This window comes from Manacus vitellinus, unplaced genomic scaffold (assembly GCF_001715985.3).
Source record: "Manacus vitellinus isolate BGI_N305 unplaced genomic scaffold, ASM171598v3 scaffold_10_pilon, whole genome shotgun sequence".
Lineage (NCBI taxonomy): Eukaryota > Metazoa > Chordata > Aves > Passeriformes > Pipridae > Manacus > Manacus vitellinus.
In genome coordinates this window covers 2,252,911-2,273,498 of record NW_021938838.1, presented here as the reverse complement: position 1 = coordinate 2,273,498, position 20,588 = coordinate 2,252,911, and the positions used below count along the sequence as shown (strand labels likewise).

Here is a 20,588-nt window from a genome sequence, read left to right as displayed (position 1 = left end):
CGCGGCGCCCAAGGATGCTGCCCTGACACCGGCATCCCCCGGCAGGTGACCCCGCGGTCCCGACCATGGCTGCGTCCCCCGGAGGCATCCCTGCTGAGCTGCAAGGTAAGCATCGCCCGCCGCCGCGCTGCCGGGGCATCGCTGCCACATGGAAGGCGCCCGTACGGGGCCTGCTCAGCCCCAGTTTGCCGTGCTGGGGTTGGCAGAGCCACTTTCAGGTTCCTCAGCAGCAGCAGCTGAGATTCAGGGGGGTCCAAGAGGTGTCTGGGGGCTGCTCTTGTCCCCAAAACTCATATGCCTGAGGATTCAGTTTGGACCAAAAGCATCCCCAGATAACCTGTCTCCTCAAGGATGGGGTTCTGCATGGCTCAGGCTGCCTAGTTTGTAGGTACAGCTTGGTGCTGCTCACTCCCATGGGCTTGGATTCTCCCAGCCAGTTAGGGGTCCCTGGCAGCTCCCCAGGGAGGCACAGCCTGCAGCCCAGCACAGGGGGTGTGTGAAGTGCCACTGCTCCCAGACTTCTCTCATCCGATTGAAAAGCAAAAGACAACAGAGATCTTGGGGTCCTTCAGCCTCATCAGTCCCACTGAGGCTTGAAGTGGGGTGGGAAGGAGCTGGGTCACAGCGTCCCTGCAGCCTCAGGTCCCAGCTCTACCAGGGTGTGGGGCTGTGGGGGCTCAGCCACTGCACCACAGGGCTTGGTGGTGTTGTGGAAGCTTGGTTTGCTTCACATGGCAATGGGTAACTGTGGTTCTGGTCCTGTTTCTCCCCATGGGAGGCAGGAATCAGGACAGGTGGGGAGGGGACACTCAAGGCAGGAGCAATGCCCACACTGGTCCAGTGACCATGGGAGAGACTGGTCTGTGGACATGGGGAGGTTGGTACATGTGACTACCCTGGCTGCTCCATGGGGAGGAAGGAATTGGGTGCCCATTTGCTCCCCAGTGGTAAATCTGGGAAGGAAATGAGAGGAATCAGGGCCCTCTTGTCCCTCAGTGCCAGCTCCCAGTGAGCGAGGCAGCACGGGCAGGGTGAACCAATGACCCCAAAGCCCTGTGCTCAGCCAAGGCTGTGGCAGGTGATGGGCAAGTGGGTGCATCATTCGAGTAGCAAATGAGACCCACAGCTGGTGAAGTGTGTGGTTTAGATGAGAGCAACCAGTGTGACTTTCTGGCGTGGATGGAGAGGAGTATATTCGGGTGGGTATGCAGGGACAGTGTCCCCAGGGGCAGCAGGGCGTGTGGAAGAGAACCAAGGTGACTTCAGCCACCTCATTTCACGTGGATGTTGGTCTTTTCAGAGGGCATCACCACCTTCCTGGGGACGAAGAAGGTGCTCCTGGTGCTGAGTGTCCAGCTGCAGGTGAAGTCCAAGTATGACGACTTCATCTTGGTACGTGCAGAGTCTGGACTGGTTCCTGCTTTCCTGGTTTCCACAGGCAGCTGTTTCATGGCTGCAGCGAGGGACAGGGGTGGCTCCCGGGTCACCACTGTCCCTTGTCACACCAGTGTCCCCCTGCCTAGGTGCTGACGCCCTGGCGAGCGTATGTGCTGCCGGTGATGCTGCCGGTGAGGGTGAGTGTGGGGACCCTGTGCCTGGTACAGCCCTGAGGTGCCTGGGGGGCCTTGGGGCACTGGGGTGGGTCACCTGGGCTGCTGGGCCTGGGAAACCCTCAGGAGCAGGATGAGCAGAGGGTGAAGGGGAGGGGGCTGGTTCAGGGGCTGGGGGCATGGTCAGGCACTATTTGAGGCGTGGGGAAGGGTGGGAGCTGGGGGGCACCCTTGGGTCCCCCTTCTCCATCAGCGCTGGGGCTGATCCTGCTCTTCTCACCCACAGGTTCACAGCAGCTTCAGCTTCCTGGAGGTGAGGGAGATGACAGTCCAAGAGCCCAGTGTGGTGAGTGGCCCCAACACCCAGGGCAAAACCAGCCCAGGCACTCCCCCAAACTTGTACCCTCCTTCCCCCATGGGAAACTCTGATCTCGAGCCCACCACAGGGTCTGGGGGCCTTCTGGTTCCTCGTTGCGTGTTGAGGGTAACCAGTGATGATCCCTGAGAGCTCCACAGGTTATTTATCTCTTTTCCACCTGAAAATAAATCCTCTTATGGCCTCACTGGGGGACTCACCCTTGGGCTGGAGGTGCAGGGAGGCACCCAGGGGTGCTGGGTAGGTGCCTGCACCTCTTCCCCTCCAGCAGCTGCAGACAGCACCTGGCCATGCTCAGCAGGGACAAGGTGACAAATGGCTGCTGACTTACCAAGGTGAAGACAAATTTAGCAGGACGGTGTTTTAAACCCAGTTAATCCTCTTAGAGAGAGACAGGCACATAGGGCAGATGCAGCAGTGGGAACCATGGAAGAGAGGAATGGGATGCCTTGGCTTGGATGTTTTGGCTGAGACAGGGCTGTGGTCCTTGTTAACCTCCTGTCTGGTCCTTTTTAACCTCCTGCCTGGCTTCTGCTTGTTAAAGCATCACCAGTGACAGTGGGCTCAGCCTCTAAACAGGGTTTCTGCAGCTCGGGAGGCTGTGAGGCTGAGCCCCAGGAGAGAACTAAAGGACCTGGGCAGAGACTGAGGGGTGCTGGGGGTTGAAACCTCAGGGTGGAGGGGGGTGAGACATCTGACTGTGTTATGGAGAGCCCAGAGGTTGTTAATGTGCAGGCAGACCCACGCTCTCCTGCCTCCACAGCCCCGGGCACCGGCGGAAGCGCCGTCCTCGCCCGATGCCGGTGGATAATTGTCATCTTGCTCCCACGCCTCAATCAGCGTGTAATTAAATCAGGGAGAGTGTTGCCATGGGATTTTTTTCTTTTTCCTGGTAGGAACCAAAAGCTAAAAAAGCCTCAAAACCCGATTAGATAAATTCAGGGAGGAAACCTCCATCCTTCAGCTGCGGCTGCTGCAGGCAGAGGCAAGGCTGTTCTCACCCCACTGCCTTGGGCTGCCTCTGCATCAGCTTAGCGTGAATTCTGGCGAGGTTTATGCCTTATTCTTGCACGTTACAGTCTGTTGAATGTATTTTATCCTGAATTCCTGGTGCTCACGGCCTTCCCTGTGCTCATGGTGCTCTGGCTGGGTTGGCACCGAGGAGCTGATGGCTGTCACCATCATGTCTGGGGGCTTGGGGACACTCTGTGCTGCCAGCTTGCTCAGGCATCTCTCATCCTTTGGACCCCGCAGGTTGTCATAGAAACAGATGCAGCATCTTACGCCTTCCGGTTCATGTCCTTGGATGATTTGGAGCAAGTTGTTATCCATGTCACCATGTCACTTAAGAAGGTCTTTCCAGACTCATCCCTTGGGTAAGGGTCTTCTGCTCCTCAGGGGTGGCTCAGAAAAGTCCCAGATCATAGAATTCTGGTATGCTCGGGGTTGGAAGATCATCTCGTTCCAACCCTGCTGCCATGGGCAGGGACACCTGCAACTAGAAGGTCCCAAACATGGGATGGGTGCACAATAGTGTGTTTTAGCAGGAGCAACATGGAAAAAGGCCAGACCCTGCTTCCTGGCCGAATATTTCTGGCCACCCTATGCACAAGGTTACAGCTAAGCATAAAGTGGTGGAGACCCTCTTCTCCTGGCCCACCACCACACATCCCTCTGATCCTTCCCCAGGACACTGCTCAAGAACTCCCCCCCCAGCCTGTATGAGAGGATCCAGCAGATCCTGGACTCGCTGGAGGAAATGCTGCAGAGCAGCCCTGGGCCCTGTGGTAAGTCCTGCTGTAACCTCCTCCAGGCAGGACCAGGAGGGTTGGAGCAGCCTGGGGACCATCCCAGCCCTGCATCCACCAACACCAGCTCTGCTGACAGCCCCCACCTCTGCTGGCAGGGCACCATGGTGCCTTCAGACAGATGGAGCCCTGCTAGTGGGGTCTACTCTCCACCAGCCCACCCTGTCCCCTGGGGCAAGAGCAGGTTTGATGGGATGTAGTTCCCCCAGAAGCAGCAGGACAGCTGTGAAGAAAGGATGCTCAGTATCCACCTGTGAGGACCTGCAGCTGTGGATGCTTCCTCTCACTTCACACAGCATAGCTGCAGAGCTTTTCCTGTAGCCTGGTTTGGAGCAGGATACCTCTGTTATCACCATAGCAATGTGCCTTGCCTGGTATCCTCATGGATCAAGCAAAGCAAGCCACAGCCCCCCGAGCTGGGCGATCGCTTTTGGGCTGACAGGAGATCTCTGACCCCTTTGAGGAGGGAGGGGGGAGCCCTCACCATCCTTCTGAGTCCCTGCCATCCCTCTCTTGTTTCCTGCCCTCCCCAAAGGTCTCCTCCATGTTCCCATGGGAAGGCCTGCCCCCAAGACTGCCTTCTCTTTGCAGGGGGGTTTTCGGAGACCTACGCTGCCCTGTGTGACTACAACGGCTTTGCCTTCCGCGAGGAGATCCAGTGGGTGAGCTGGTCCATCCCGGGGCTGGAGGCAGTGGCAGTGTCACCTGGTGGGCAGGGAAGCAGGATGTTTGTGGGTGCCTCCATTCCAGACAGCAGCCTCGTGGGGCTGCTGGGGCTGGGACGTGCCAGAGCTGGGAACCACAGCTTTGCCTGGCTTGGGTGTGGGGCTGGGACATCCCAGGGACCAGAGACATCCCAGGGGTATCTGAGATGGGAACTGCAGCTTTGCCTGGCTTCAGTGCCCCCTGCTCCTTGGTGGGCTGGAATCAAAGTGCAGGTGGGGGTCAGATGCCTTGGACCAGGTTCTTTCCCAGACTGTGATCTAAAGAGAATCCCTGAAAATCTGGGACTTTGCTGAATGTCTGTAGTAGAGGAGCTCCCTGCTGGGAGCCAGCTATAACAGGACCCCTCTCCCTCTGGAACACTGATCTCCTCCCACCTCTTCCCACACCCTCACTCCCACCAGCCCGGGGTACATTCCTTCTTCTGGACAATCCCTGCAAAGTTGCTCCAAGACACACCAATCTGTCCTGCCAAGCTGGGACATGTTCCCTGCCACCCAGAGCACCAGGGGAGGTTCTGGGCTTGGAGTATAGGCAAGGGGCTCCCCAGAAGAGGGTTCCCAAGGGCTCAGCTCCCTCCAGCAGCGCTGGGCACCTGAGCCATCCCCAGGATCAGGTGCTGAGCCTCATCCATGTGTCCGTCTTTCTGGGAAGGACGTGGACAACATTTACCACAGCCAGGACTGCCGGGAGTTCAACCTGCTGGACTTTAGCCACCTGGAGAGCCGGTGAGTCCCCCAACTGTGCTGCCTGTGGTGCCCTGTGCCACACCAGCCCTCATCCTCATCCTCCCTGACGCTGTCAGGGGTGCCCCAACACGCTCCTCTGCTCGTGTTAGATGTATTTGTCACTTTACACCCTCCAGAGACACCACATCTGCAGCCTGATGCTCCCCCACACCAAACACCACAAGCCCTGTCCCACGGGGCAACAACCCAGAGCCCAGGCAGCCTCTCTGTTCATTTTTAACTCTTAAATCAGCCTGTGTGAGCTGCTTACAGGGGTGGAAACCCAACGTCACAGTGGCTTCTGGCAGCTCGTGGCTGTCAGGTGTTTCCCTATGCAAAGCAACTGGTGCCACTTGCCTCCCCGAAACTTGGCACTGCTCCCTACCAGCCACCCCAAACTTCTGTTATAACCTTACTGTCACCTTATTGTCACCTTATAATAACCTGATAGTGGGCTGTGAGCTCAGGCTGTGCCTGGAGTTGTCCCTGTAGGGCTCAGCCGTGTCTCCATCCCAAGAAAGATGGAACAAGGGCTCTGCTCTGGGGTGAGGCTGCAGCAAATCAGAGTTCTGGGCTGAGTGTTTTGGGGAACAGAGGATCTATGTTCAGCTGGCCAAAAAGGAGACATTTTTAGAGATTTCTCTGGATGGGGAAGTAAAAAAGAAACTTGTTTCCACTTGAGCAAAACCTGTGGTGTCTTCACATGAGAGCCCAGAACTAAAAAGAATTTGAAACCCAGGGGTTTAGATAGAAGCATGCAAATAGTTTGAGTAATTTTATTTTGCCCAGGGGAATAATCTGGGAAAGATAAGCTGTGTTTGTGGGTTGCTTTAAACTCATGGACCAATCCTGCTCTGTTGAACGCTGTGTTGGGGCACCTTGAGTTTGGGTGTCTTGGGGCATCCCAGGGTTGGGTGTCCTGGGGAACCTCATGGTTGGGTGCTTTGGGGCACCCATTTGGGACCACCCTTGTCTCATCCCGGCCCTGACTCCCTCATCCCTGTCACCCTGCAGAGATGTGGCGCTGAGTGTCGCTGCCTTGTCCTTCAACCTGTGGTTCACCAAGCTCTCCTGCAAGGACTTCAGGCTGGTGAGTGCTGGTGCTGCGGTGCTGGGACCAGCAGAGGTGGCCAGGTTTCCAGAGAGGTTTTCTTCTCCCCTGCCAGAATCAGGAGATTTCAGAGCAGCTGCTCTACATGCTCAGCAAATCGGTGACGCTGGAGGAGCTGGTGCTGGAAAACAGCGGGTTGAAAGCGTAAGTGAAGGGGCTGCAAGGCAGTGATGAGCAGGGTCTTGGCAGCCTGGTGGTGCTTCCCTCAAGGCACGGAGCAGGGGGGTCCGTGGAACCATGTGCCAGGGGGGTGTTGGTGGCTCCCTGCCCTCCACAGTGTGAAGCACACTGGGAGCAGAGGCCCCCACAGCCTGGAAGGCCAGTGAACTCCACCCGCCCTCGGAGATGTTCTTGGCTTCTCAGATGGAGCCAGCCCTGCCACACAGGCAGGACCTGGTGGCTTGTCCCCATAAGGCTATGGGGTTGGTGGCTGTGTCTCTTGGAAGTGTCCAAACCTCGCTCAGATGGGTGACCCTTCTCCCCACAGTGACTTTGTGCAGAGGATGGCCCAGGCACTCAGCAACCATCCCGACTCTGTCCTGCACACCATCAACCTTTCTGGCAACCAGCTGGAAGACAGAGGTACCCAAATTCTGGGCTGGGATGAGTTTTCACCCATGAAAACTGATGTTCAGCTCCGGATCCCACCAGCAGCTGCCCCTTGTCCTGGGGGCTGTAGCTCAGGGTGAGATGGACACCCTTCTGTGCTGGCACAGCGATTCAGGGCTCTCTGCTCTTTCATCAGGAATTGCTGCCTTCAGCCGGCACCTGGAGAAGAGTTCCAAGGGTCTGCAGAGTCTCAGCTTGGCCAGGACAATGCTCACAGCCAAAGGTACAGCCCAGGTGCCCTTGGGAGGCTGAGCACGGCAGCTCTCAGGCCAACCCAGCAAAAAAGGGGTGGCTGGAGGGGCCACATGGACACCCTGGAAAGGGCATCTTCATGGATGTGATGTCCTGCTGCCCCAGCTGGAGGGTAATGCCCCTTCCTCTGCTCCACGGCTCTCCCCAGTGCAGGGAACCTGTGGCCATCCATCTCTCCCCCTCTATTCGAGCAGGGATGAGCACACTGTGCAAGGCCCTTGCAGATAACAAAGCCATTGGATTCTCCCTCCGGCACCTGGACCTGTCTGGAAACCCCGGCACCCTGGCTGGGGATGACATCAGTGTGAGTACCCATGATGTGATGGGGTGACACTGCCTGGGATCTGTCCCCAGCATGGTTTGGATGGCTTTGGTATCCTGGGGTCTGTGCCCAGCCTTCCAGCACCCCAGGGATGGGAATGTCACGGCTGAGACAGCCCCCTGACTGCCCAGGAGCAGCTGGGGAAGCCCTGGGGACATCCCTCTGCATCTCCCTGTGGGAAGGTGGGAGATGCCACCTGGAGCAAGGATGTATCCCATGAGTGAGCGGGTCCCTCTGTGCAGGACTCACCCTTGGGCTCAGCAGGAGGGAGGAGATAGGCTGGAGCTGGGATTTCAGGGCTGCTGAGTGGGGGGGTTCAGGGTCCTGGGCAGAGCTGCTGAGCCCCCTCTGCCCACAGAGCCTGCAGAGCCTCCTCCGCCAGTGCCACTCTCTGTCCCACCTCAGCCTGGCTGGCACGGACTGCCCTTTGGATGCTGTGAGTACCCACCGAGGGGTTCCTGGCAGTGAGACCCTGCCCTCAGTCCCCCTCCACCCCTGGGCCGTGTGAGGGGCTGCAGCACCTCTGGGTCCTCCTCCACACAACCTGCCTCCCCACCCTGGCAGCTCTTTGGAGCCCTGGTCCACGGGTGCCACAACAGCCTCATCCACCTGGATCTCTCCAAAAACGTGTACTCCCACAGGTAAGGCCCTGGGATGGCGTGAGGGGAGAGTGGTACCCGGGCAGGTGGCTGGTGCTGGGTGACAGATGATGCCACGTTGTGCCCATCCTTTTCAGGAGGGTGAAAACCATCTCCCCTGACGTCAAGGAGTTTTTCAGCCAGGCCTGTGCCCTCAGGCACGTCTCCCTGGCAGGTACCAAGCTGCCTGCAGACGTCGTGAGGTGAGGTTGGGCTGTGAATCCACCCAGGGATTTGGGATGAGCATAATCCAGGGGGGACCTCACTGAGGGCTGTTGGGGAGGATGGGTGGATGAGGCTGTGGGAGGCAGAGCTCTGGGAAGGATGTTTTCTCCAGCACCCCACTCCCACTGCCTGGACCCTTGGGGGTGCCCCACAGCATGTGCTGCTGCCCCCATTTCTTGCACCCATGGGGACTTTGGTGACTTTTCCAGGGCGTTGCTGCAAGGGCTGGCAGACAACAGCCACATCAGTGACCTGCACCTGGATCTTAGCAGCTGTGAGGTGAGGGGCCAGCAGCCCAGCCAGAGGGTCCCATTGCAGCAGTCAGGGGAGGTCTGTGCCCTGTCTGACCTTCCCCATGGCAGGATCCCATTTGGAGGGCTTGGTGCCTCCCCTTGTACTGATGTCTTGCTGTTTCTTCCAAGCTGAGATCAGCAGGGGCCCAGGTCATCCAGGATCTCATCCCTGATGCCAGCTCCGTCAGCAGCCTGGACTTGTCTGACAATGGTAGGTTGCTTTTTCCCAGCCTGGGAGAAGATCTCCTCCATCTCCTGGGTCTCACCAGATTTCCCTGGGGATGGTGCATCTATGAGGATGGGAGTGCAGGCAGCTGCCTGAAAGGTGTGAGAAGTCCCCCCATGCTGCCCAGGGTGGTGGGTGGGTGATGGAGGGCACATCTCTGGGCAATGGCAGAAAGTAAGTGCCACCTACAGCTCCATGAGTGTTCCCATGGCTTAGAACAACACTGGCACCCCAAATAGCAGGAGTGCCCAGAGAGGGTGCTCCTTCCCTGGGGATCCTCACTCCTCAGGGACTCTGACTGTGCACAGATCTTCAGTCTCCTTGAGGGAGCCAGGAAGGGAGAAAGGTGCTCAGGAGCTCCCTGAGCATCTCTCCACCATCCCGTGGTGGAAGCCTGGTGGCTCTGCAGATCTCCTGTGAGGGACCACCTTGATGGCACCTCTGTGGACTGCTTGGAGCATCCTGGTGGGCGTCTCCCATCTCTTGCAGGCTTTGACCCTGACATGGTGACACTGGTGCTCTCCATTGGCAGAAGCAAGTCCGTTAGGCACGTCTCTCTGGGGAAGAACTTCAACATCAAATCCAAGTAGGTGCAAAGCTGCAGCACCCAGGCTGGGAGCCATCCTGGCACCGTGCACCCCCTCCACTCTGTCTCCCCATCGAAAGCCCAGGGGCTGGTAGGAATTGCCTGCCCATCCTGGCTGCTCCAGCCCAACATGGAGCCAGGGGCTGTGGGGGGACAATTGCCAGCAACTGGTGCAGTCCCAGGGATGGATTGTAGTGTCAGGCAAGAGTGGGAGGGAGGATGGAGCTCTGCCAGCTGCCTCTGTGGCCCTGGGGATGCACATGTAACCCCCCCTGCCTCTCCTGCAGGGAAGGACTGTTGGATGTCCTGCACCGCATCGTCCAACTCACCCAGGAGGAGGACTGTGTAAGTCCAGCTTGCCTTCAGCCACCCCAACCATCCCATCTGTGCTCCTGGTCACCCTCTGCCACCACTGTGCAGCCTCCATGCCAGGGTGCCATCCAGATCCCTCCTGGCACAGGCTGGGAGCAAACCTTCCTCCCTCCCACTGCCATTCAAACCTTTCTGCTTTTATTTTCCTCGGTCTGAAGCAGATGCTCAGACAGAGAAGTGGGAGCTGTTCCTGTTCATCTGGGAAAGCTGGAGCCTGAGTCTGGCTAAAGGCATGGAGGAGACACTTGGTGTAACCTGGATGCAGCCCAGCATTCCAAAAAAAATCCCTCTTTTCTCCCCACTGCCTGGCAGGCATCTGAGCTAAATCCAGGCTGTTGCCTAAGCACCCATTGCCCTCCTGTTTCTTGGGGTGCAGCATCACTTGGTGTCTCCAAAAGCAGCCCCAGCCCCGAGGCTTCTGGACAGGGATGGAGGCTGTGTCCGCGAGGGTGACGTGTGCCCTGACACGTGCCCTGGCCACCTCTCCCCTCCTTGTCCCCTTTCTAGCCTCTCCAGTCTCTGTCCGTGGCTGAATCACGCCTCAAACTGGGAACCAACGTGCTGCTGAGCGCCCTGGGCAGCAACACCAGCCTCACAGCTCTGGACATCAGTGGCAATGCCATGGGGGACACGGGGGCCAAGATGCTCGCCAAGGCCCTGCAGATCAACACCAAGCTCAGGTAGCAGCAGGTCTATGTCACCCTGTGGGTGCCCTGTGCCAGGCAGTCCTGGGCAGGATGCTGGTACCATCAGAGGAGGCTTGTCATGGTTCCTGGTGACCATGGATGTGGTCCTGGACAATTCCTGGCACACTGTCAGATGCTGTGGCCATATGTTGTGCTTGTGGCAGCCACTAGAACTGCTGGCAGGGAACATGTGAGGGCCAAGAGAGCAGCTCAGTCCCTGCCCCAGCGCTTGCCAGCTCTTTACCAGGCTACTGCACAGCCCATTGTGCTGCAGACAGACCTTTGCAGTCACTGCCCTCCCACACACTCTGCTATCGGTTCCTAAAATGCCATTTTTTGACCACATTGTGCCCACAAAACCAAGGCAGGGGTGTCTGCAGGGGACAGGGAAGGGTGTCATGGCCAGAGCTGTTCCTCTGGGGGATATCTGCCCCTGCCAGCAGGATGGCACCTGACTGTGTCCTCCCAGCCTTTCACTCCCTCCTGCCTAATTTACAGCTCCTTGCAAAGTCCCACTTTGGATTTTGAAAGTTTAAGTTCAGATTTTTAACCCCACTTTCAGGTTTTCTGATCCTTGGGCTCGCTGTTGCTGGCACCCCCCTCAAGGCTGTGTGGGTGCAGCAGGGCTCACCCATGTCCTTCTCTGTGCAGGACTGTGGTTTGGGACAGGAACAACACAACTGCCCACGGGCTCCTGGAGGTGGCTCAAGCTTTGGAGAGGTAAGGAAGGAGCTTCTTGGTCCTCCTGGCTTGCTACTGCCGTGCAAAAGAGCCCCTGTCACCAGGATATCACTGTCCCCAGGGCCTCTTGTCCCCTTGGAGCTGTAATCACACAGTTGCATACACCTCCTGAGGGAGTTGGTCCACAGCTCTGGCCTTGCAGCCAGCAAACCAACCTGCCACTGTTTCGTGATGGCACCTTCAACCTCAGGGTCTCCCTGAGCAACCAGCACAGCCTCGTGTCACCCACGGAGCCCCCAGCGAGGGCAGGGGGATCTGCTGGTGGTGCTGATGTGATGCCCCTCTCCTCCTGCTGAGGACACCTGCTGAGCACACCCACCTTCGGGTCTGGTGCTTGGCTGTGCAGGTTCCCTGGAGGTCTGAAGAAAGAGGGGTGCATGGAGAGCCTGGGCAGGCGGTCGCTGCCTCCCCGTCAGGGTTTGCTGACGGCCAGAGTTTGGCCATCCCTATCTCCAGGGCTGGACCCTGGGACAATGTCCAGGCTGCCATTGGGTGGGCTCTGGACCTGTGTCATGTCTGTGGGGACATGAAGGGTGGGGATGAGCGCTGGGTCCAGCAGCACCTGCTCTCTCCACGCTGCCTCACAGGAACTACACCCTCAAGTCGATGCCGCTGCCGATGAGCGACGTGGTGCAGGCGTATCGCAGCAACCCCGAGAGGACGGAGCAGGCCGTGCACAAGGTGAGGGGATGTGGGCTGAGGGGTGCAGGGCTGGGTGCCACCCACACTGCTCATGGCCCCTTGCCTCTGCAGCTCCAGTCCTGCCTGACCAGGAACCAGCTGCGGCAGACGCTGCCGGCCCAGACCTTCCGGCTGCAGCAGGGCATCCTCACCACCTCTTCTGAACAGGTTTGATGGCCCAGTTGCTGCATGGGGCTGCTCTCCCCTGCCCCAAATGACCCTGGCTTGCTAGTTTGAGCTCTTGCAAGCAGCACAACCCCCTTTTCACCTTTCCTGAGTGGAGAGCAGAGCAGATTGGAGGGATGGAACAGGTTGCCCAGAGGGGTGGGAGATGCCCCATCCCTGGAAGTGTTTAAGGCCAGGCTGGATGGGGCTTGGAGCAACCTGGCCTAGTGGAAGGTGTACCTGCCCATGGCAGGGGGGTTGGAACTAAATGGCCTTTAAGATCCCTTCCAACCCAAATCATTCCACAGTTCTATGATGGGAATGGGGCTGGGCAGAAAGCAGATCTCCAAGGAACCCTCCTGGTTTCATCCATGCATTTCATGCATATGCAATGCTGAGATAACTTGCTGCTACACTACCCCATACAGCGTGTTCCCAGCAATCTGTGCACTCTTGCAAGCGAGTCCCTGCCATGTGGCACCCCTGGTTATTAGGCAGGGTTGCTCCGGGGGGCTGTAGCCTGCCAGTGCCCCCACCGAGCAGCCTTTTCTCCGGGAGCACCACGGCAGGGAAGGGAACTGGCAGTGCTGCTCTGGCGCCGGCACATGACGCAGCCTCTCTGTGCTCCAGATGGTGAATGAGATCTGCCTGAGCGTGCAGAAGCACGTCGACATCCTCAGCACCTGCCCGGGCAGGGAGGTGCAGGCGGACGTCCTGTGTGCGGAGGAGGCCATCAGGAACGCCAACCTCTCCGTCAGCGTGAGTGCCCCGCGCGGGAAACCCCCTCGGCTCACCCGGCACCAGCTCGGGATCGAAGCGGGGCATTGATCAGTTAATGACACCATTAACCAGCAGTCAGGGAACGCCAGAATGTCGATGCAACAGATGCACGTCACCGAGCATCTGCAGACGTTAGGAAACAGCTGAGGATTTCTGAATTCCCTTCTAGAGCAAGGGTCAAAATGCTCTCAGTCCCCTCGCCCCAAAGGCACACAGTTGTGTGCACCCCCCAGGGGAAGCAGAGGTTACAAGTGCACCCTCTCTTTTGCATCCCATGCTCGCACACCCCTCCTTTGGAGAGGTGACTGCTCCAGCTTTGGGCACGCCCTGCAACCCAGAGATGCCCACACTGGTGAGAAACCTCCCTGCATCCCTGAGGGGTTGTCTTTCCTGGGACACCCTCATCCCACCCTAGTGATGAGAGTGCTCCATCAGCCCACGATGAAATCCACCACGCTGGCTGGGCAGCTCCTGGCACTGTCAGATCTGGTTTGATTCTCTTGGTCCTGTTTCTCTCTCCCCATTGCACCTTTTCCTCCTCCTCTACTTCTCTTCAAACCATCTCTTTTCCCTTTTTCCCAACTCTCTCAGCACCCCCTTAGGTACTTAATCTGGTGGGCATAGAATTTAAGAGGACAGTGCTGTTGTTGGAAAGGGGGTGAAAGGGATGGGACACCATCTCTGCTGATGCAGGCAGCAGTGCAGTGGTGTGCAGGAGGGGAGGGAGGGTCAGTGGGGGGTGGGCAGCAGTTGAGGGTCCATCTGGAGGGGACAGGGACTCTGAGGGACTAGGATGCCCCACCCTGGCCCAGCAAAACCAAGTCTCTAGGTCTGCCCAGATGATGCAGGTGATGCTCTTCCATGGCACAGTCACAGCTGCTGGCTGAGCATGGAAGGATGGGAAGCGAAGATGAAGTGGCGTGGGATGATCCATACCATCTCTCTTCCCATGGCAGATCCTACCCCTCCTGTATGAGGCAGGAAACACCCCATACCAGAATGGCAAGCTGCAGCACAAGCTGGAGTGTCTCACGGAGGAAGCATCGCAGACCTGCAGCTGGGAAATCCAGGTGGGCATCCATGGGCAGCATGGGATATTCATCAGCCTTGGCCCAAGGATAAGGGAGATGGTGCCTCCTGGAAACCACGTGAATGGAGACAGAAAGGCACCAAAACTCGCCTTTGTCCCCCACACTGCAGGCGATCATGCAGGCGGTGCTGGACACGGCGCACAGCCTGTGCCCAGACGTGGTGCAGAAGAGCGGGGTCAGGGATCAGCTGGTCAATGCCATGTCGGAGCGGATCTGCCTCCAGGACCACCTCAGCCTCAGTGCCGTCCTGGACCAGATGGTCACTGATGTCTTCAGCAAGCTGAAGTGGGTGATGTGCCGTTCTTCCTCCTGGCTCAACAACTGTCACTCACTCACGGGGCCAGAGGAGGATTTTGGGGGTTGCCTACCAACTTCCCCTCTCCCTACATTCTGGTGGTGATGTGCTGGGTCCTGTTGCTGTGTTTTCCCAGCCGTGGCTTTGCTTCCTGCTTGGGTCTAGTTTGGATGTGTCCCTGGGAAGCTGGGGGGCTCCATGGGATGATGTGCCTGCAGGCACACCCCTGTGGCTGGCAGAGGGGAGCCCAAACCATCAGTGTGGGAATGCACTTGGCATCCTCCATCCCAGCCAGCCCCTGTTGCCATTCTTGCTCTGGCAGCACAAACCCAGTGAGCCACAGCACAGGGCATATCCTGGGTGCCACAGCCAAGCATCCATCTCCTCAGCAGGCTTTCCCTGGGTGGGGCTGGCTCCATGGCTTGCAGGGGGTGGGTGCTGGCCCTGACACCACTCTTTCTGCTCCCAGTGAAATCAAGCTGTCCATCACAGCCGCTGCGGCCGACTGCATCGTGGATGCTGTGCTGGGAGACCTGACCATCGCCCAGTGCAAACTGGTGAGTGCCAGGGGCACCAGCACCTGCGGGATAGGGATGTGGTGCTGGGATGTGGGATAGGGGTACCCCAGCATTGCCCGGGCACCAGCCAACACTGTCACCACAGATTTGCAGTCTGAGAAGCAGGACAATTTCCACCCAGGCTGGTTTTCCCGCCAGGTAATCCTCTCCTGGTGTGGTCACAGCAACATTAACACCCTGAGCAAAGTCCTGGAGCTGCTGCCGTGTGGTGTGGTGGGGGGTGCTGGGGTGAAGCCGGGCGCTGGCCACTCGTGCACTGGGGCAGGCGCGGGGCAGCTGTGCTGGGGCTGGCAGCCGGCTAATCAGGCCTAAATCCGCTCACAAATCCCAGCCGTGGGTAGGGAGCGGAGCAGCACGGAGCACACAGGGCAGCCGGGCGCGCTTCAGCCCCCGGGATAATTTAAGCGCTTCCTAATGGTTTTAGGCAGAGAGCCTCTCCAAGCAGGGGCTCGACCTCCTGGTGCTGCTGCCGGAGTCGGCTGAGGACGATGCCACCGCGCTGGCGAGGGGCAAGAATCCTCTGGACCTCGCCGCAGAGGAGGTAGGGTCCAAACCCAGCGCTGCCGCGTGATGCCCGCGCTATAACCACCTTTTATCCGCCTTACCGGATGATGCCGGGCTTAGCACCGGAGCCTCTCCGGGTTCAGGCACCCCCCGGCACCCCCCCAGGGCAGTGCTAAGGCAATTAGTGCTGGGAAATGGGACCATTAGCCTGCCAGGCCATGCTGCTGGCACCGGGAATTTGTCCTTGTGGTGGCCCAGCTGGTCCTGGCTGTTTGCACCCTCTCCTGCTGTTGTTGCTCTGGGATCCAGCGTGCTGCAGGGTCCTGGATGGGGAAGTATTCAATCCAGCGTCATGGGGGATTTTGGAGCTGGGACAGGATCAGGGGGTGCAGTGCTGCGGGTCTGGGGGTGATGGGGGGATTGCACCCGTCACCTGGCAAAGCCTGGCTGGCTCCAGCTGCCACAGGATGCCACTCAGCACAGCCAGCTTGTCCACGCCGAAGCCGCCACCATCCCTGTCTCCCTGCAGTACAAGATGGCCCTGCGGAGGAAAAACAAGCACTTCAGGAGCATTCGGCCCACGCCAAGTGTGAGAAGTAAGGTCACTGGGGAACTGTCCCCCTGCTGCGGCTCAGCTGGGGCACGGCAGGGACAGGGGGCTTGCAGCAGTTGTTTGGGGGGCTGGTGGGCAGAGCCCTCCATGGTGATGTCACAGGCTGTGGGCAGCAGGAGCTGGACCCTTTGGAGAGCCTCTCCCAGTGCTGTGGTGGGGGTCTGTGGGGAAAGCTCACCCTGACCTTGCTCTTATGCTGGTTTGGGGAGGTCAGCTGGCTCAGTGCCCTTGGGCAGTGGGGTAAATGCCCTGAGCTCTCTCCTCATGTAGCCAGGCAGGGGTGGGAGGTTTGTCTGTGACTGTGGAAGCCATGTCATCTCCCATAGCCATCCCAGGGACCACCCTGGGCATGGGCATCACCCACCCATCCACTCACCCAACAAACCTGGGGAGAAGACATTGTCCACGGGTTCTCCTTGCTCCTGGTGTTGCCCCTAGAGCCCTGTGTGCCTAGGAAAGGGAGGAGGAGGGCACAGGAGGGGCACAGGCACAGGCAATGAGCAGCTGATGGGCAACTTCTGCTTTTCAGTGCCTTGACTAAAGCAGAGCTTGTGCCAGACTCCAGTGCCCAGCACCCCGGTGTCCCCAGGTGACTCCTGGTGTCCCTGAGCCCCACAGCATCCTGACCCCCAGCCTAGGGAACACACGGGGGGGTGGTGAGGAGCTGCCTGCAGGGCAAAACGTGTGTGTTTGTGGGTGCTGCTCCTCGGGCCAGCGCTGGCAGAGCTCGTTCCGTACCACTGCTGCCTGCCGCAGGTTTCGGCTGCGGGGCTCTGCTCCGTCCCTGCCCGAGCATCTCCCCACATCCCCCCAGCATTCCCTGCACGCCAACCTCCAGCGGCGGTGGCAGGATCCATCCCGGGCTGCGCCGCAAAGCCGCCACGCGCGCTCCCCCCGGGGGGGGCAAAAACGGCCCACGCTCCCTCCCCGGCGGAGCCAGCCCGCTGACGCCTCCGGCGTGGGCGACAGGTGACGGCGTCGGTGATGATGATGATGAAATGATGACTGTGATTGGGGAGGGCCTGCCGGCCGGCCGGGCGTCAACTAAGGACCCTCTCGCCTCGTGGCTGTGTCGGAGCTGGAGCCGGCCGGCGGGTCGAGACGCCAGCGGCTTCCGAGCTCACCGGGCGCCGCCGTCACTCCAGCCCGCCGCACCGTCCGGCCACGGCCCTGCCTCCACCAAGGATGCTGAGCCTGCGACGCGGCTCGCTCCCCGCCACGAGCCCGCCACGCCCACGCCACCGGATTCTTATGGACCTGCCGACCGCCGGCGAGAAAGCTGGAGCACATTGCACAAAGCCAGGCCCGGCCCAACCGCCGGCACAAGCAGCCGCCCAGCAAGCCCAATGTAAGGGGGGGGCGCGGCTGGCCAAGGGGGGTGGTGGTGTGTGTTTGGTCTGTTTTTCCCGGTTTTTTTCCCGCTTGGGTGAATTATTGCGGTCAGTATTTGTTGCAAGGCAGGAAAATGAGATGCGAGGAGGCGCGGTGGGTTTATTATCCTGCATTTCAGCTGCTGCCGGAGCCTCCTCCTCGGAGGGGGGCTGCCCCAAAGGATGGGCAAGGGGGCTGGGCGGGGGGCGAGGGGGATCATCCATCCCCTTTCCTGCTGAGCGGTGGGAGCCGGCAAGGAGGCAGGGAGGAATGAAAAAACCCGCAGAGTTTGGGTGCAGAGGGCCGGCGATGCTTTCGGCAATGGCTCCGGCTGCCTCCCTCCTCCTGCGCTCAGTTTGCTCCCCCTCATCCAAAACCCATCGTCCCTGAAGCACCGGTGGCCACCACGGCTCCCAGTGATGCTGGTGGGGCTCTGCCAGCTGTGGCGGGGTGGGTTTTGCTTTGCCCCCCATCCAACAGGCGAGTGGATGGGGATCCTGCCTTTGCACCCCCTTTCCCAAAGGAAAAGTAACTTTTGGGTGCAGTCGGTGGTAAGTCCAGCTCCGTCGCTGTCCCTGGGGCTGGATCCTGCTGGCATCACCTTGTCCCCACGCCACCGTGATGCAGCTGGATCCTTTCACTTGCCAGAAAGCCCCAGCTTGCATGGCCACGGTGATGCTTGCCCTTGGATGGCAGTGGGATCAGCGCTGGCGCGGGGCCGGAGGAGAGGCAGGAGCTGTGTCCCACAGGCAGGGTGGGTGCTGGAGGCTGGCCGGGCCAGGCAGGGCCGGGGGACCATCACCCTGCAGTGGGACAGGCACGCCTGGCACCCAGGGTGGGCCAAGGCTTGAGCAAGGACAGGCTTTGATGGATGTGATGTGACAGGGAGAGCAGATCTCAGATGGCTGGAACGGCTCCTGAACGGCATCAATCCAGCTGTAATGAAAAGTCGTTATGGATTGAAATGTCACCGGTGGGGAAGCGCCTCCCTCTCATCAATAGGAAGCCACTGATGCGGCGCCACATGCCACGGAGAGGAAGGTGCCATGGAGGAAGGCTTGGCCATGGCGTGGACCATTTGGCCATGGGGAGGGACTGAGTGGCCTTCATGCAGGCTGTGGTGACGCTCCAAGGCTGTAGTTGAAGCATCTGAAGGATACAGATGTGGGGCCCCTGCAGGTCACCTGCTCCATCACCCACCGGCAGTGTGGGGTCCCCTCCTTGGAGCTCAAATGGAGGAAGCATCTCTGCTAAAGGCTTCTCCCACAGAGCCAGCAGGGTCAGAGGCCTGGCCCAGCTCTAGGAGGGCTTTGGCAGGATTTGCCACTGTGTGTAAACCAGGAGGGTCAGAACCACCTGACCTGGGTGTAACACAAGTGTACCTGAGCAAGTATGGGTGCCATACCCAGCCACTGTGCTGAGGAGCCCCACACGTGGCACCCAGAGGGGCGAGGGGCTGGCAGGAGCCTGGGACTGGCTGGAGCCTCCCAATGCTCAAGGGATGCAGCAGGATTAGAGCTGGGATGCAACTGATAACACTGTGGTCTGGCTTTCATGCTGGGTACGAGATGGAGGGTGCCAGCACCTGTCCTGTGTGGGCACCCACTTGTTTGTGCACAGGCGTGGGTGACACCTCTTTGTGCCTGGGGAACCTTTGCCCCACACTGGGCTCACAGCCGTGGTTGCTCACAGGTACAGCCCGTGGCCTGTGAGAACAGCGAGGACAGGAGCATCACCCGTGTGGACGAGGGGCTGGAGGACTTCTTTGCCAAGAGGCTCATCACAGAAGCACTGCCGTAAGCCTGGGGGGATCCCAGGGCCCCTCACCCGCCCAGCACTCTGTCACGCACGCATCCCTGGGATTTCAGCAGCCACTCCTGCAAACGCTGCTGGTCCCAGTGCCAAAGGGATGCTGGGGAAAGCAGCACACCCGGGGGCATTGCCCAGGGCAAGGCTGGGGGGGGAGGACTGGGATAGCAGCCACAGGGTGCAGAATGTGGCCATGGGGTCTGTCCTGCACTGGGGAGGCAATGAGGCAGCACCCATGGGAGCCCTCACTGGGAATGGGTGCCCTTGGCAGGATACTGTCATCTCAGGTGGGATGTCCAGGGTCTCTGGATCCATTTGAGGTGGTGGTGGGGGAAAAAGCTGATCCCTTGTCTCTCAGCAGCCTGGAGCTCACCTTTTCCAATGCTTCATCTCTCCCTAGCCCTGCGGCTCCGGAGACCTGCCCAGGATCAGCCCCTCTGGCTCCCTCTGGCTCCCGCACCCTCAAGAAGAAAATCGGGAATTTTTTTGCCTTCAAGAAACCCAAATCCAGCCGGGGCTCGAGGTGTGAGAAGGAGCCCGAGGGTGGTCCCGCTGCCCCCAGGAGCAGGCGCTCAATGCTCAGTGACATTTTACGAGCCCCCAGCAAGGCGGGCGAGGCGGGGAAGCCACTGAGTAAATCGGAGGAGGGGGGACTCGCTGCTGAGCCCCAGGGAGAGCCTGAGCACTGCCAGACCCCCGACTCTGCCCGAAGGATCCGGCCCAAGTACTCTCGGGAGGGCAAATCCCAGTCACTCATCTTGCTGTCCGGGGAGGATGAGGATGCGCTGGGGGTCAGGCATGACAAGGTAAGCACTGTCACGGTCACTGAGCCACCACTGCTGTTTGGCTCTCCCAGTGTGTGCTGCTCCCACCCACGGATGCTGGTGGTGGGGTCACCAGGGAATGCAGGGACACCGGAGCAATGGGTGGGGATGTCCCTACTAGATCATGTCCGTGTCACCGTCTCCCGGTGGCACACTTGGGGTTGGGGACCTGGGTCCTCCCCAGGCAGGCAGGTGGGTGCTGTAGGTGCTGTGGCGGGTCCATGTCCCTGGCAGGGCTGTGTCTCTCCTACAGAAGAGGCACCTGGAGAAGAGCGAGGGGGAGCTGTCCAGCTCCTTCGAGCAGCGTGTGCAGGTCATGCTCCACCGCATCGGCGTCACCAAGGGCCCGGCTGCTGAGAGCAAGAAGCTGCAGGTGGGGAGTGGCTCCATTTTCAGGATGGATCCTGCACCCCCAGGGTGGGTGGAGATGGTGGTCCATGGGATGAGAGGGGTGGCAGCTCTGTGCTGCTGCTGCTCATGGCCTCTGCCCTGTCACCTAACCCTCTGCAAGGGGACTGTTATGTGGATTCCTACGTGCTGTGTGGTGTCTGTCTGTCTGTCCCTCCTTCTCTGGCATGCACCCACCCCTTGCAGCCACCCCAGAGCCTGGCAGCACCCTGCCCTCTGCCAG

At 59.5% G+C, this 20,588-nt stretch overlaps 1 protein-coding gene across 1 annotated transcript in view; it reads left to right on the top strand.

Annotated features, from left to right (window-relative positions):
• Window positions 1-20,588, top strand: part of CARMIL2 (capping protein regulator and myosin 1 linker 2) — a 23,007-nt gene continuing 2,419 nt past the window's right edge. The window contains 36 exon segments of the mRNA XM_029965501.1: window positions 1-105; window positions 1,301-1,392; window positions 1,524-1,574; window positions 1,837-1,896; window positions 3,181-3,302; window positions 3,616-3,713; window positions 4,326-4,396; window positions 5,112-5,185; window positions 6,200-6,275; window positions 6,352-6,440; window positions 6,784-6,878; window positions 7,042-7,128; window positions 7,352-7,461; window positions 7,838-7,915; window positions 8,044-8,120; window positions 8,216-8,320; window positions 8,552-8,621; window positions 8,765-8,846; window positions 9,351-9,447; window positions 9,735-9,792; window positions 10,327-10,499; window positions 11,157-11,225; window positions 11,834-11,927; window positions 12,000-12,095; window positions 12,723-12,851; window positions 13,829-13,942; window positions 14,073-14,248; window positions 14,728-14,815; window positions 15,261-15,377; window positions 15,870-15,927; window positions 17,073-17,155; window positions 17,157-17,228; window positions 17,230-17,301; window positions 19,017-19,120; window positions 19,534-19,939; window positions 20,211-20,330. Of these exon segments, the coding sequence (XP_029821361.1) occupies window positions 66-105; window positions 1,301-1,392; window positions 1,524-1,574; window positions 1,837-1,896; window positions 3,181-3,302; window positions 3,616-3,713; window positions 4,326-4,396; window positions 5,112-5,185; window positions 6,200-6,275; window positions 6,352-6,440; window positions 6,784-6,878; window positions 7,042-7,128; window positions 7,352-7,461; window positions 7,838-7,915; window positions 8,044-8,120; window positions 8,216-8,320; window positions 8,552-8,621; window positions 8,765-8,846; window positions 9,351-9,447; window positions 9,735-9,792; window positions 10,327-10,499; window positions 11,157-11,225; window positions 11,834-11,927; window positions 12,000-12,095; window positions 12,723-12,851; window positions 13,829-13,942; window positions 14,073-14,248; window positions 14,728-14,815; window positions 15,261-15,377; window positions 15,870-15,927; window positions 17,073-17,155; window positions 17,157-17,228; window positions 17,230-17,301; window positions 19,017-19,120; window positions 19,534-19,939; window positions 20,211-20,330 (3,603 nt within the window). The 5' untranslated portion in view covers window positions 1-65.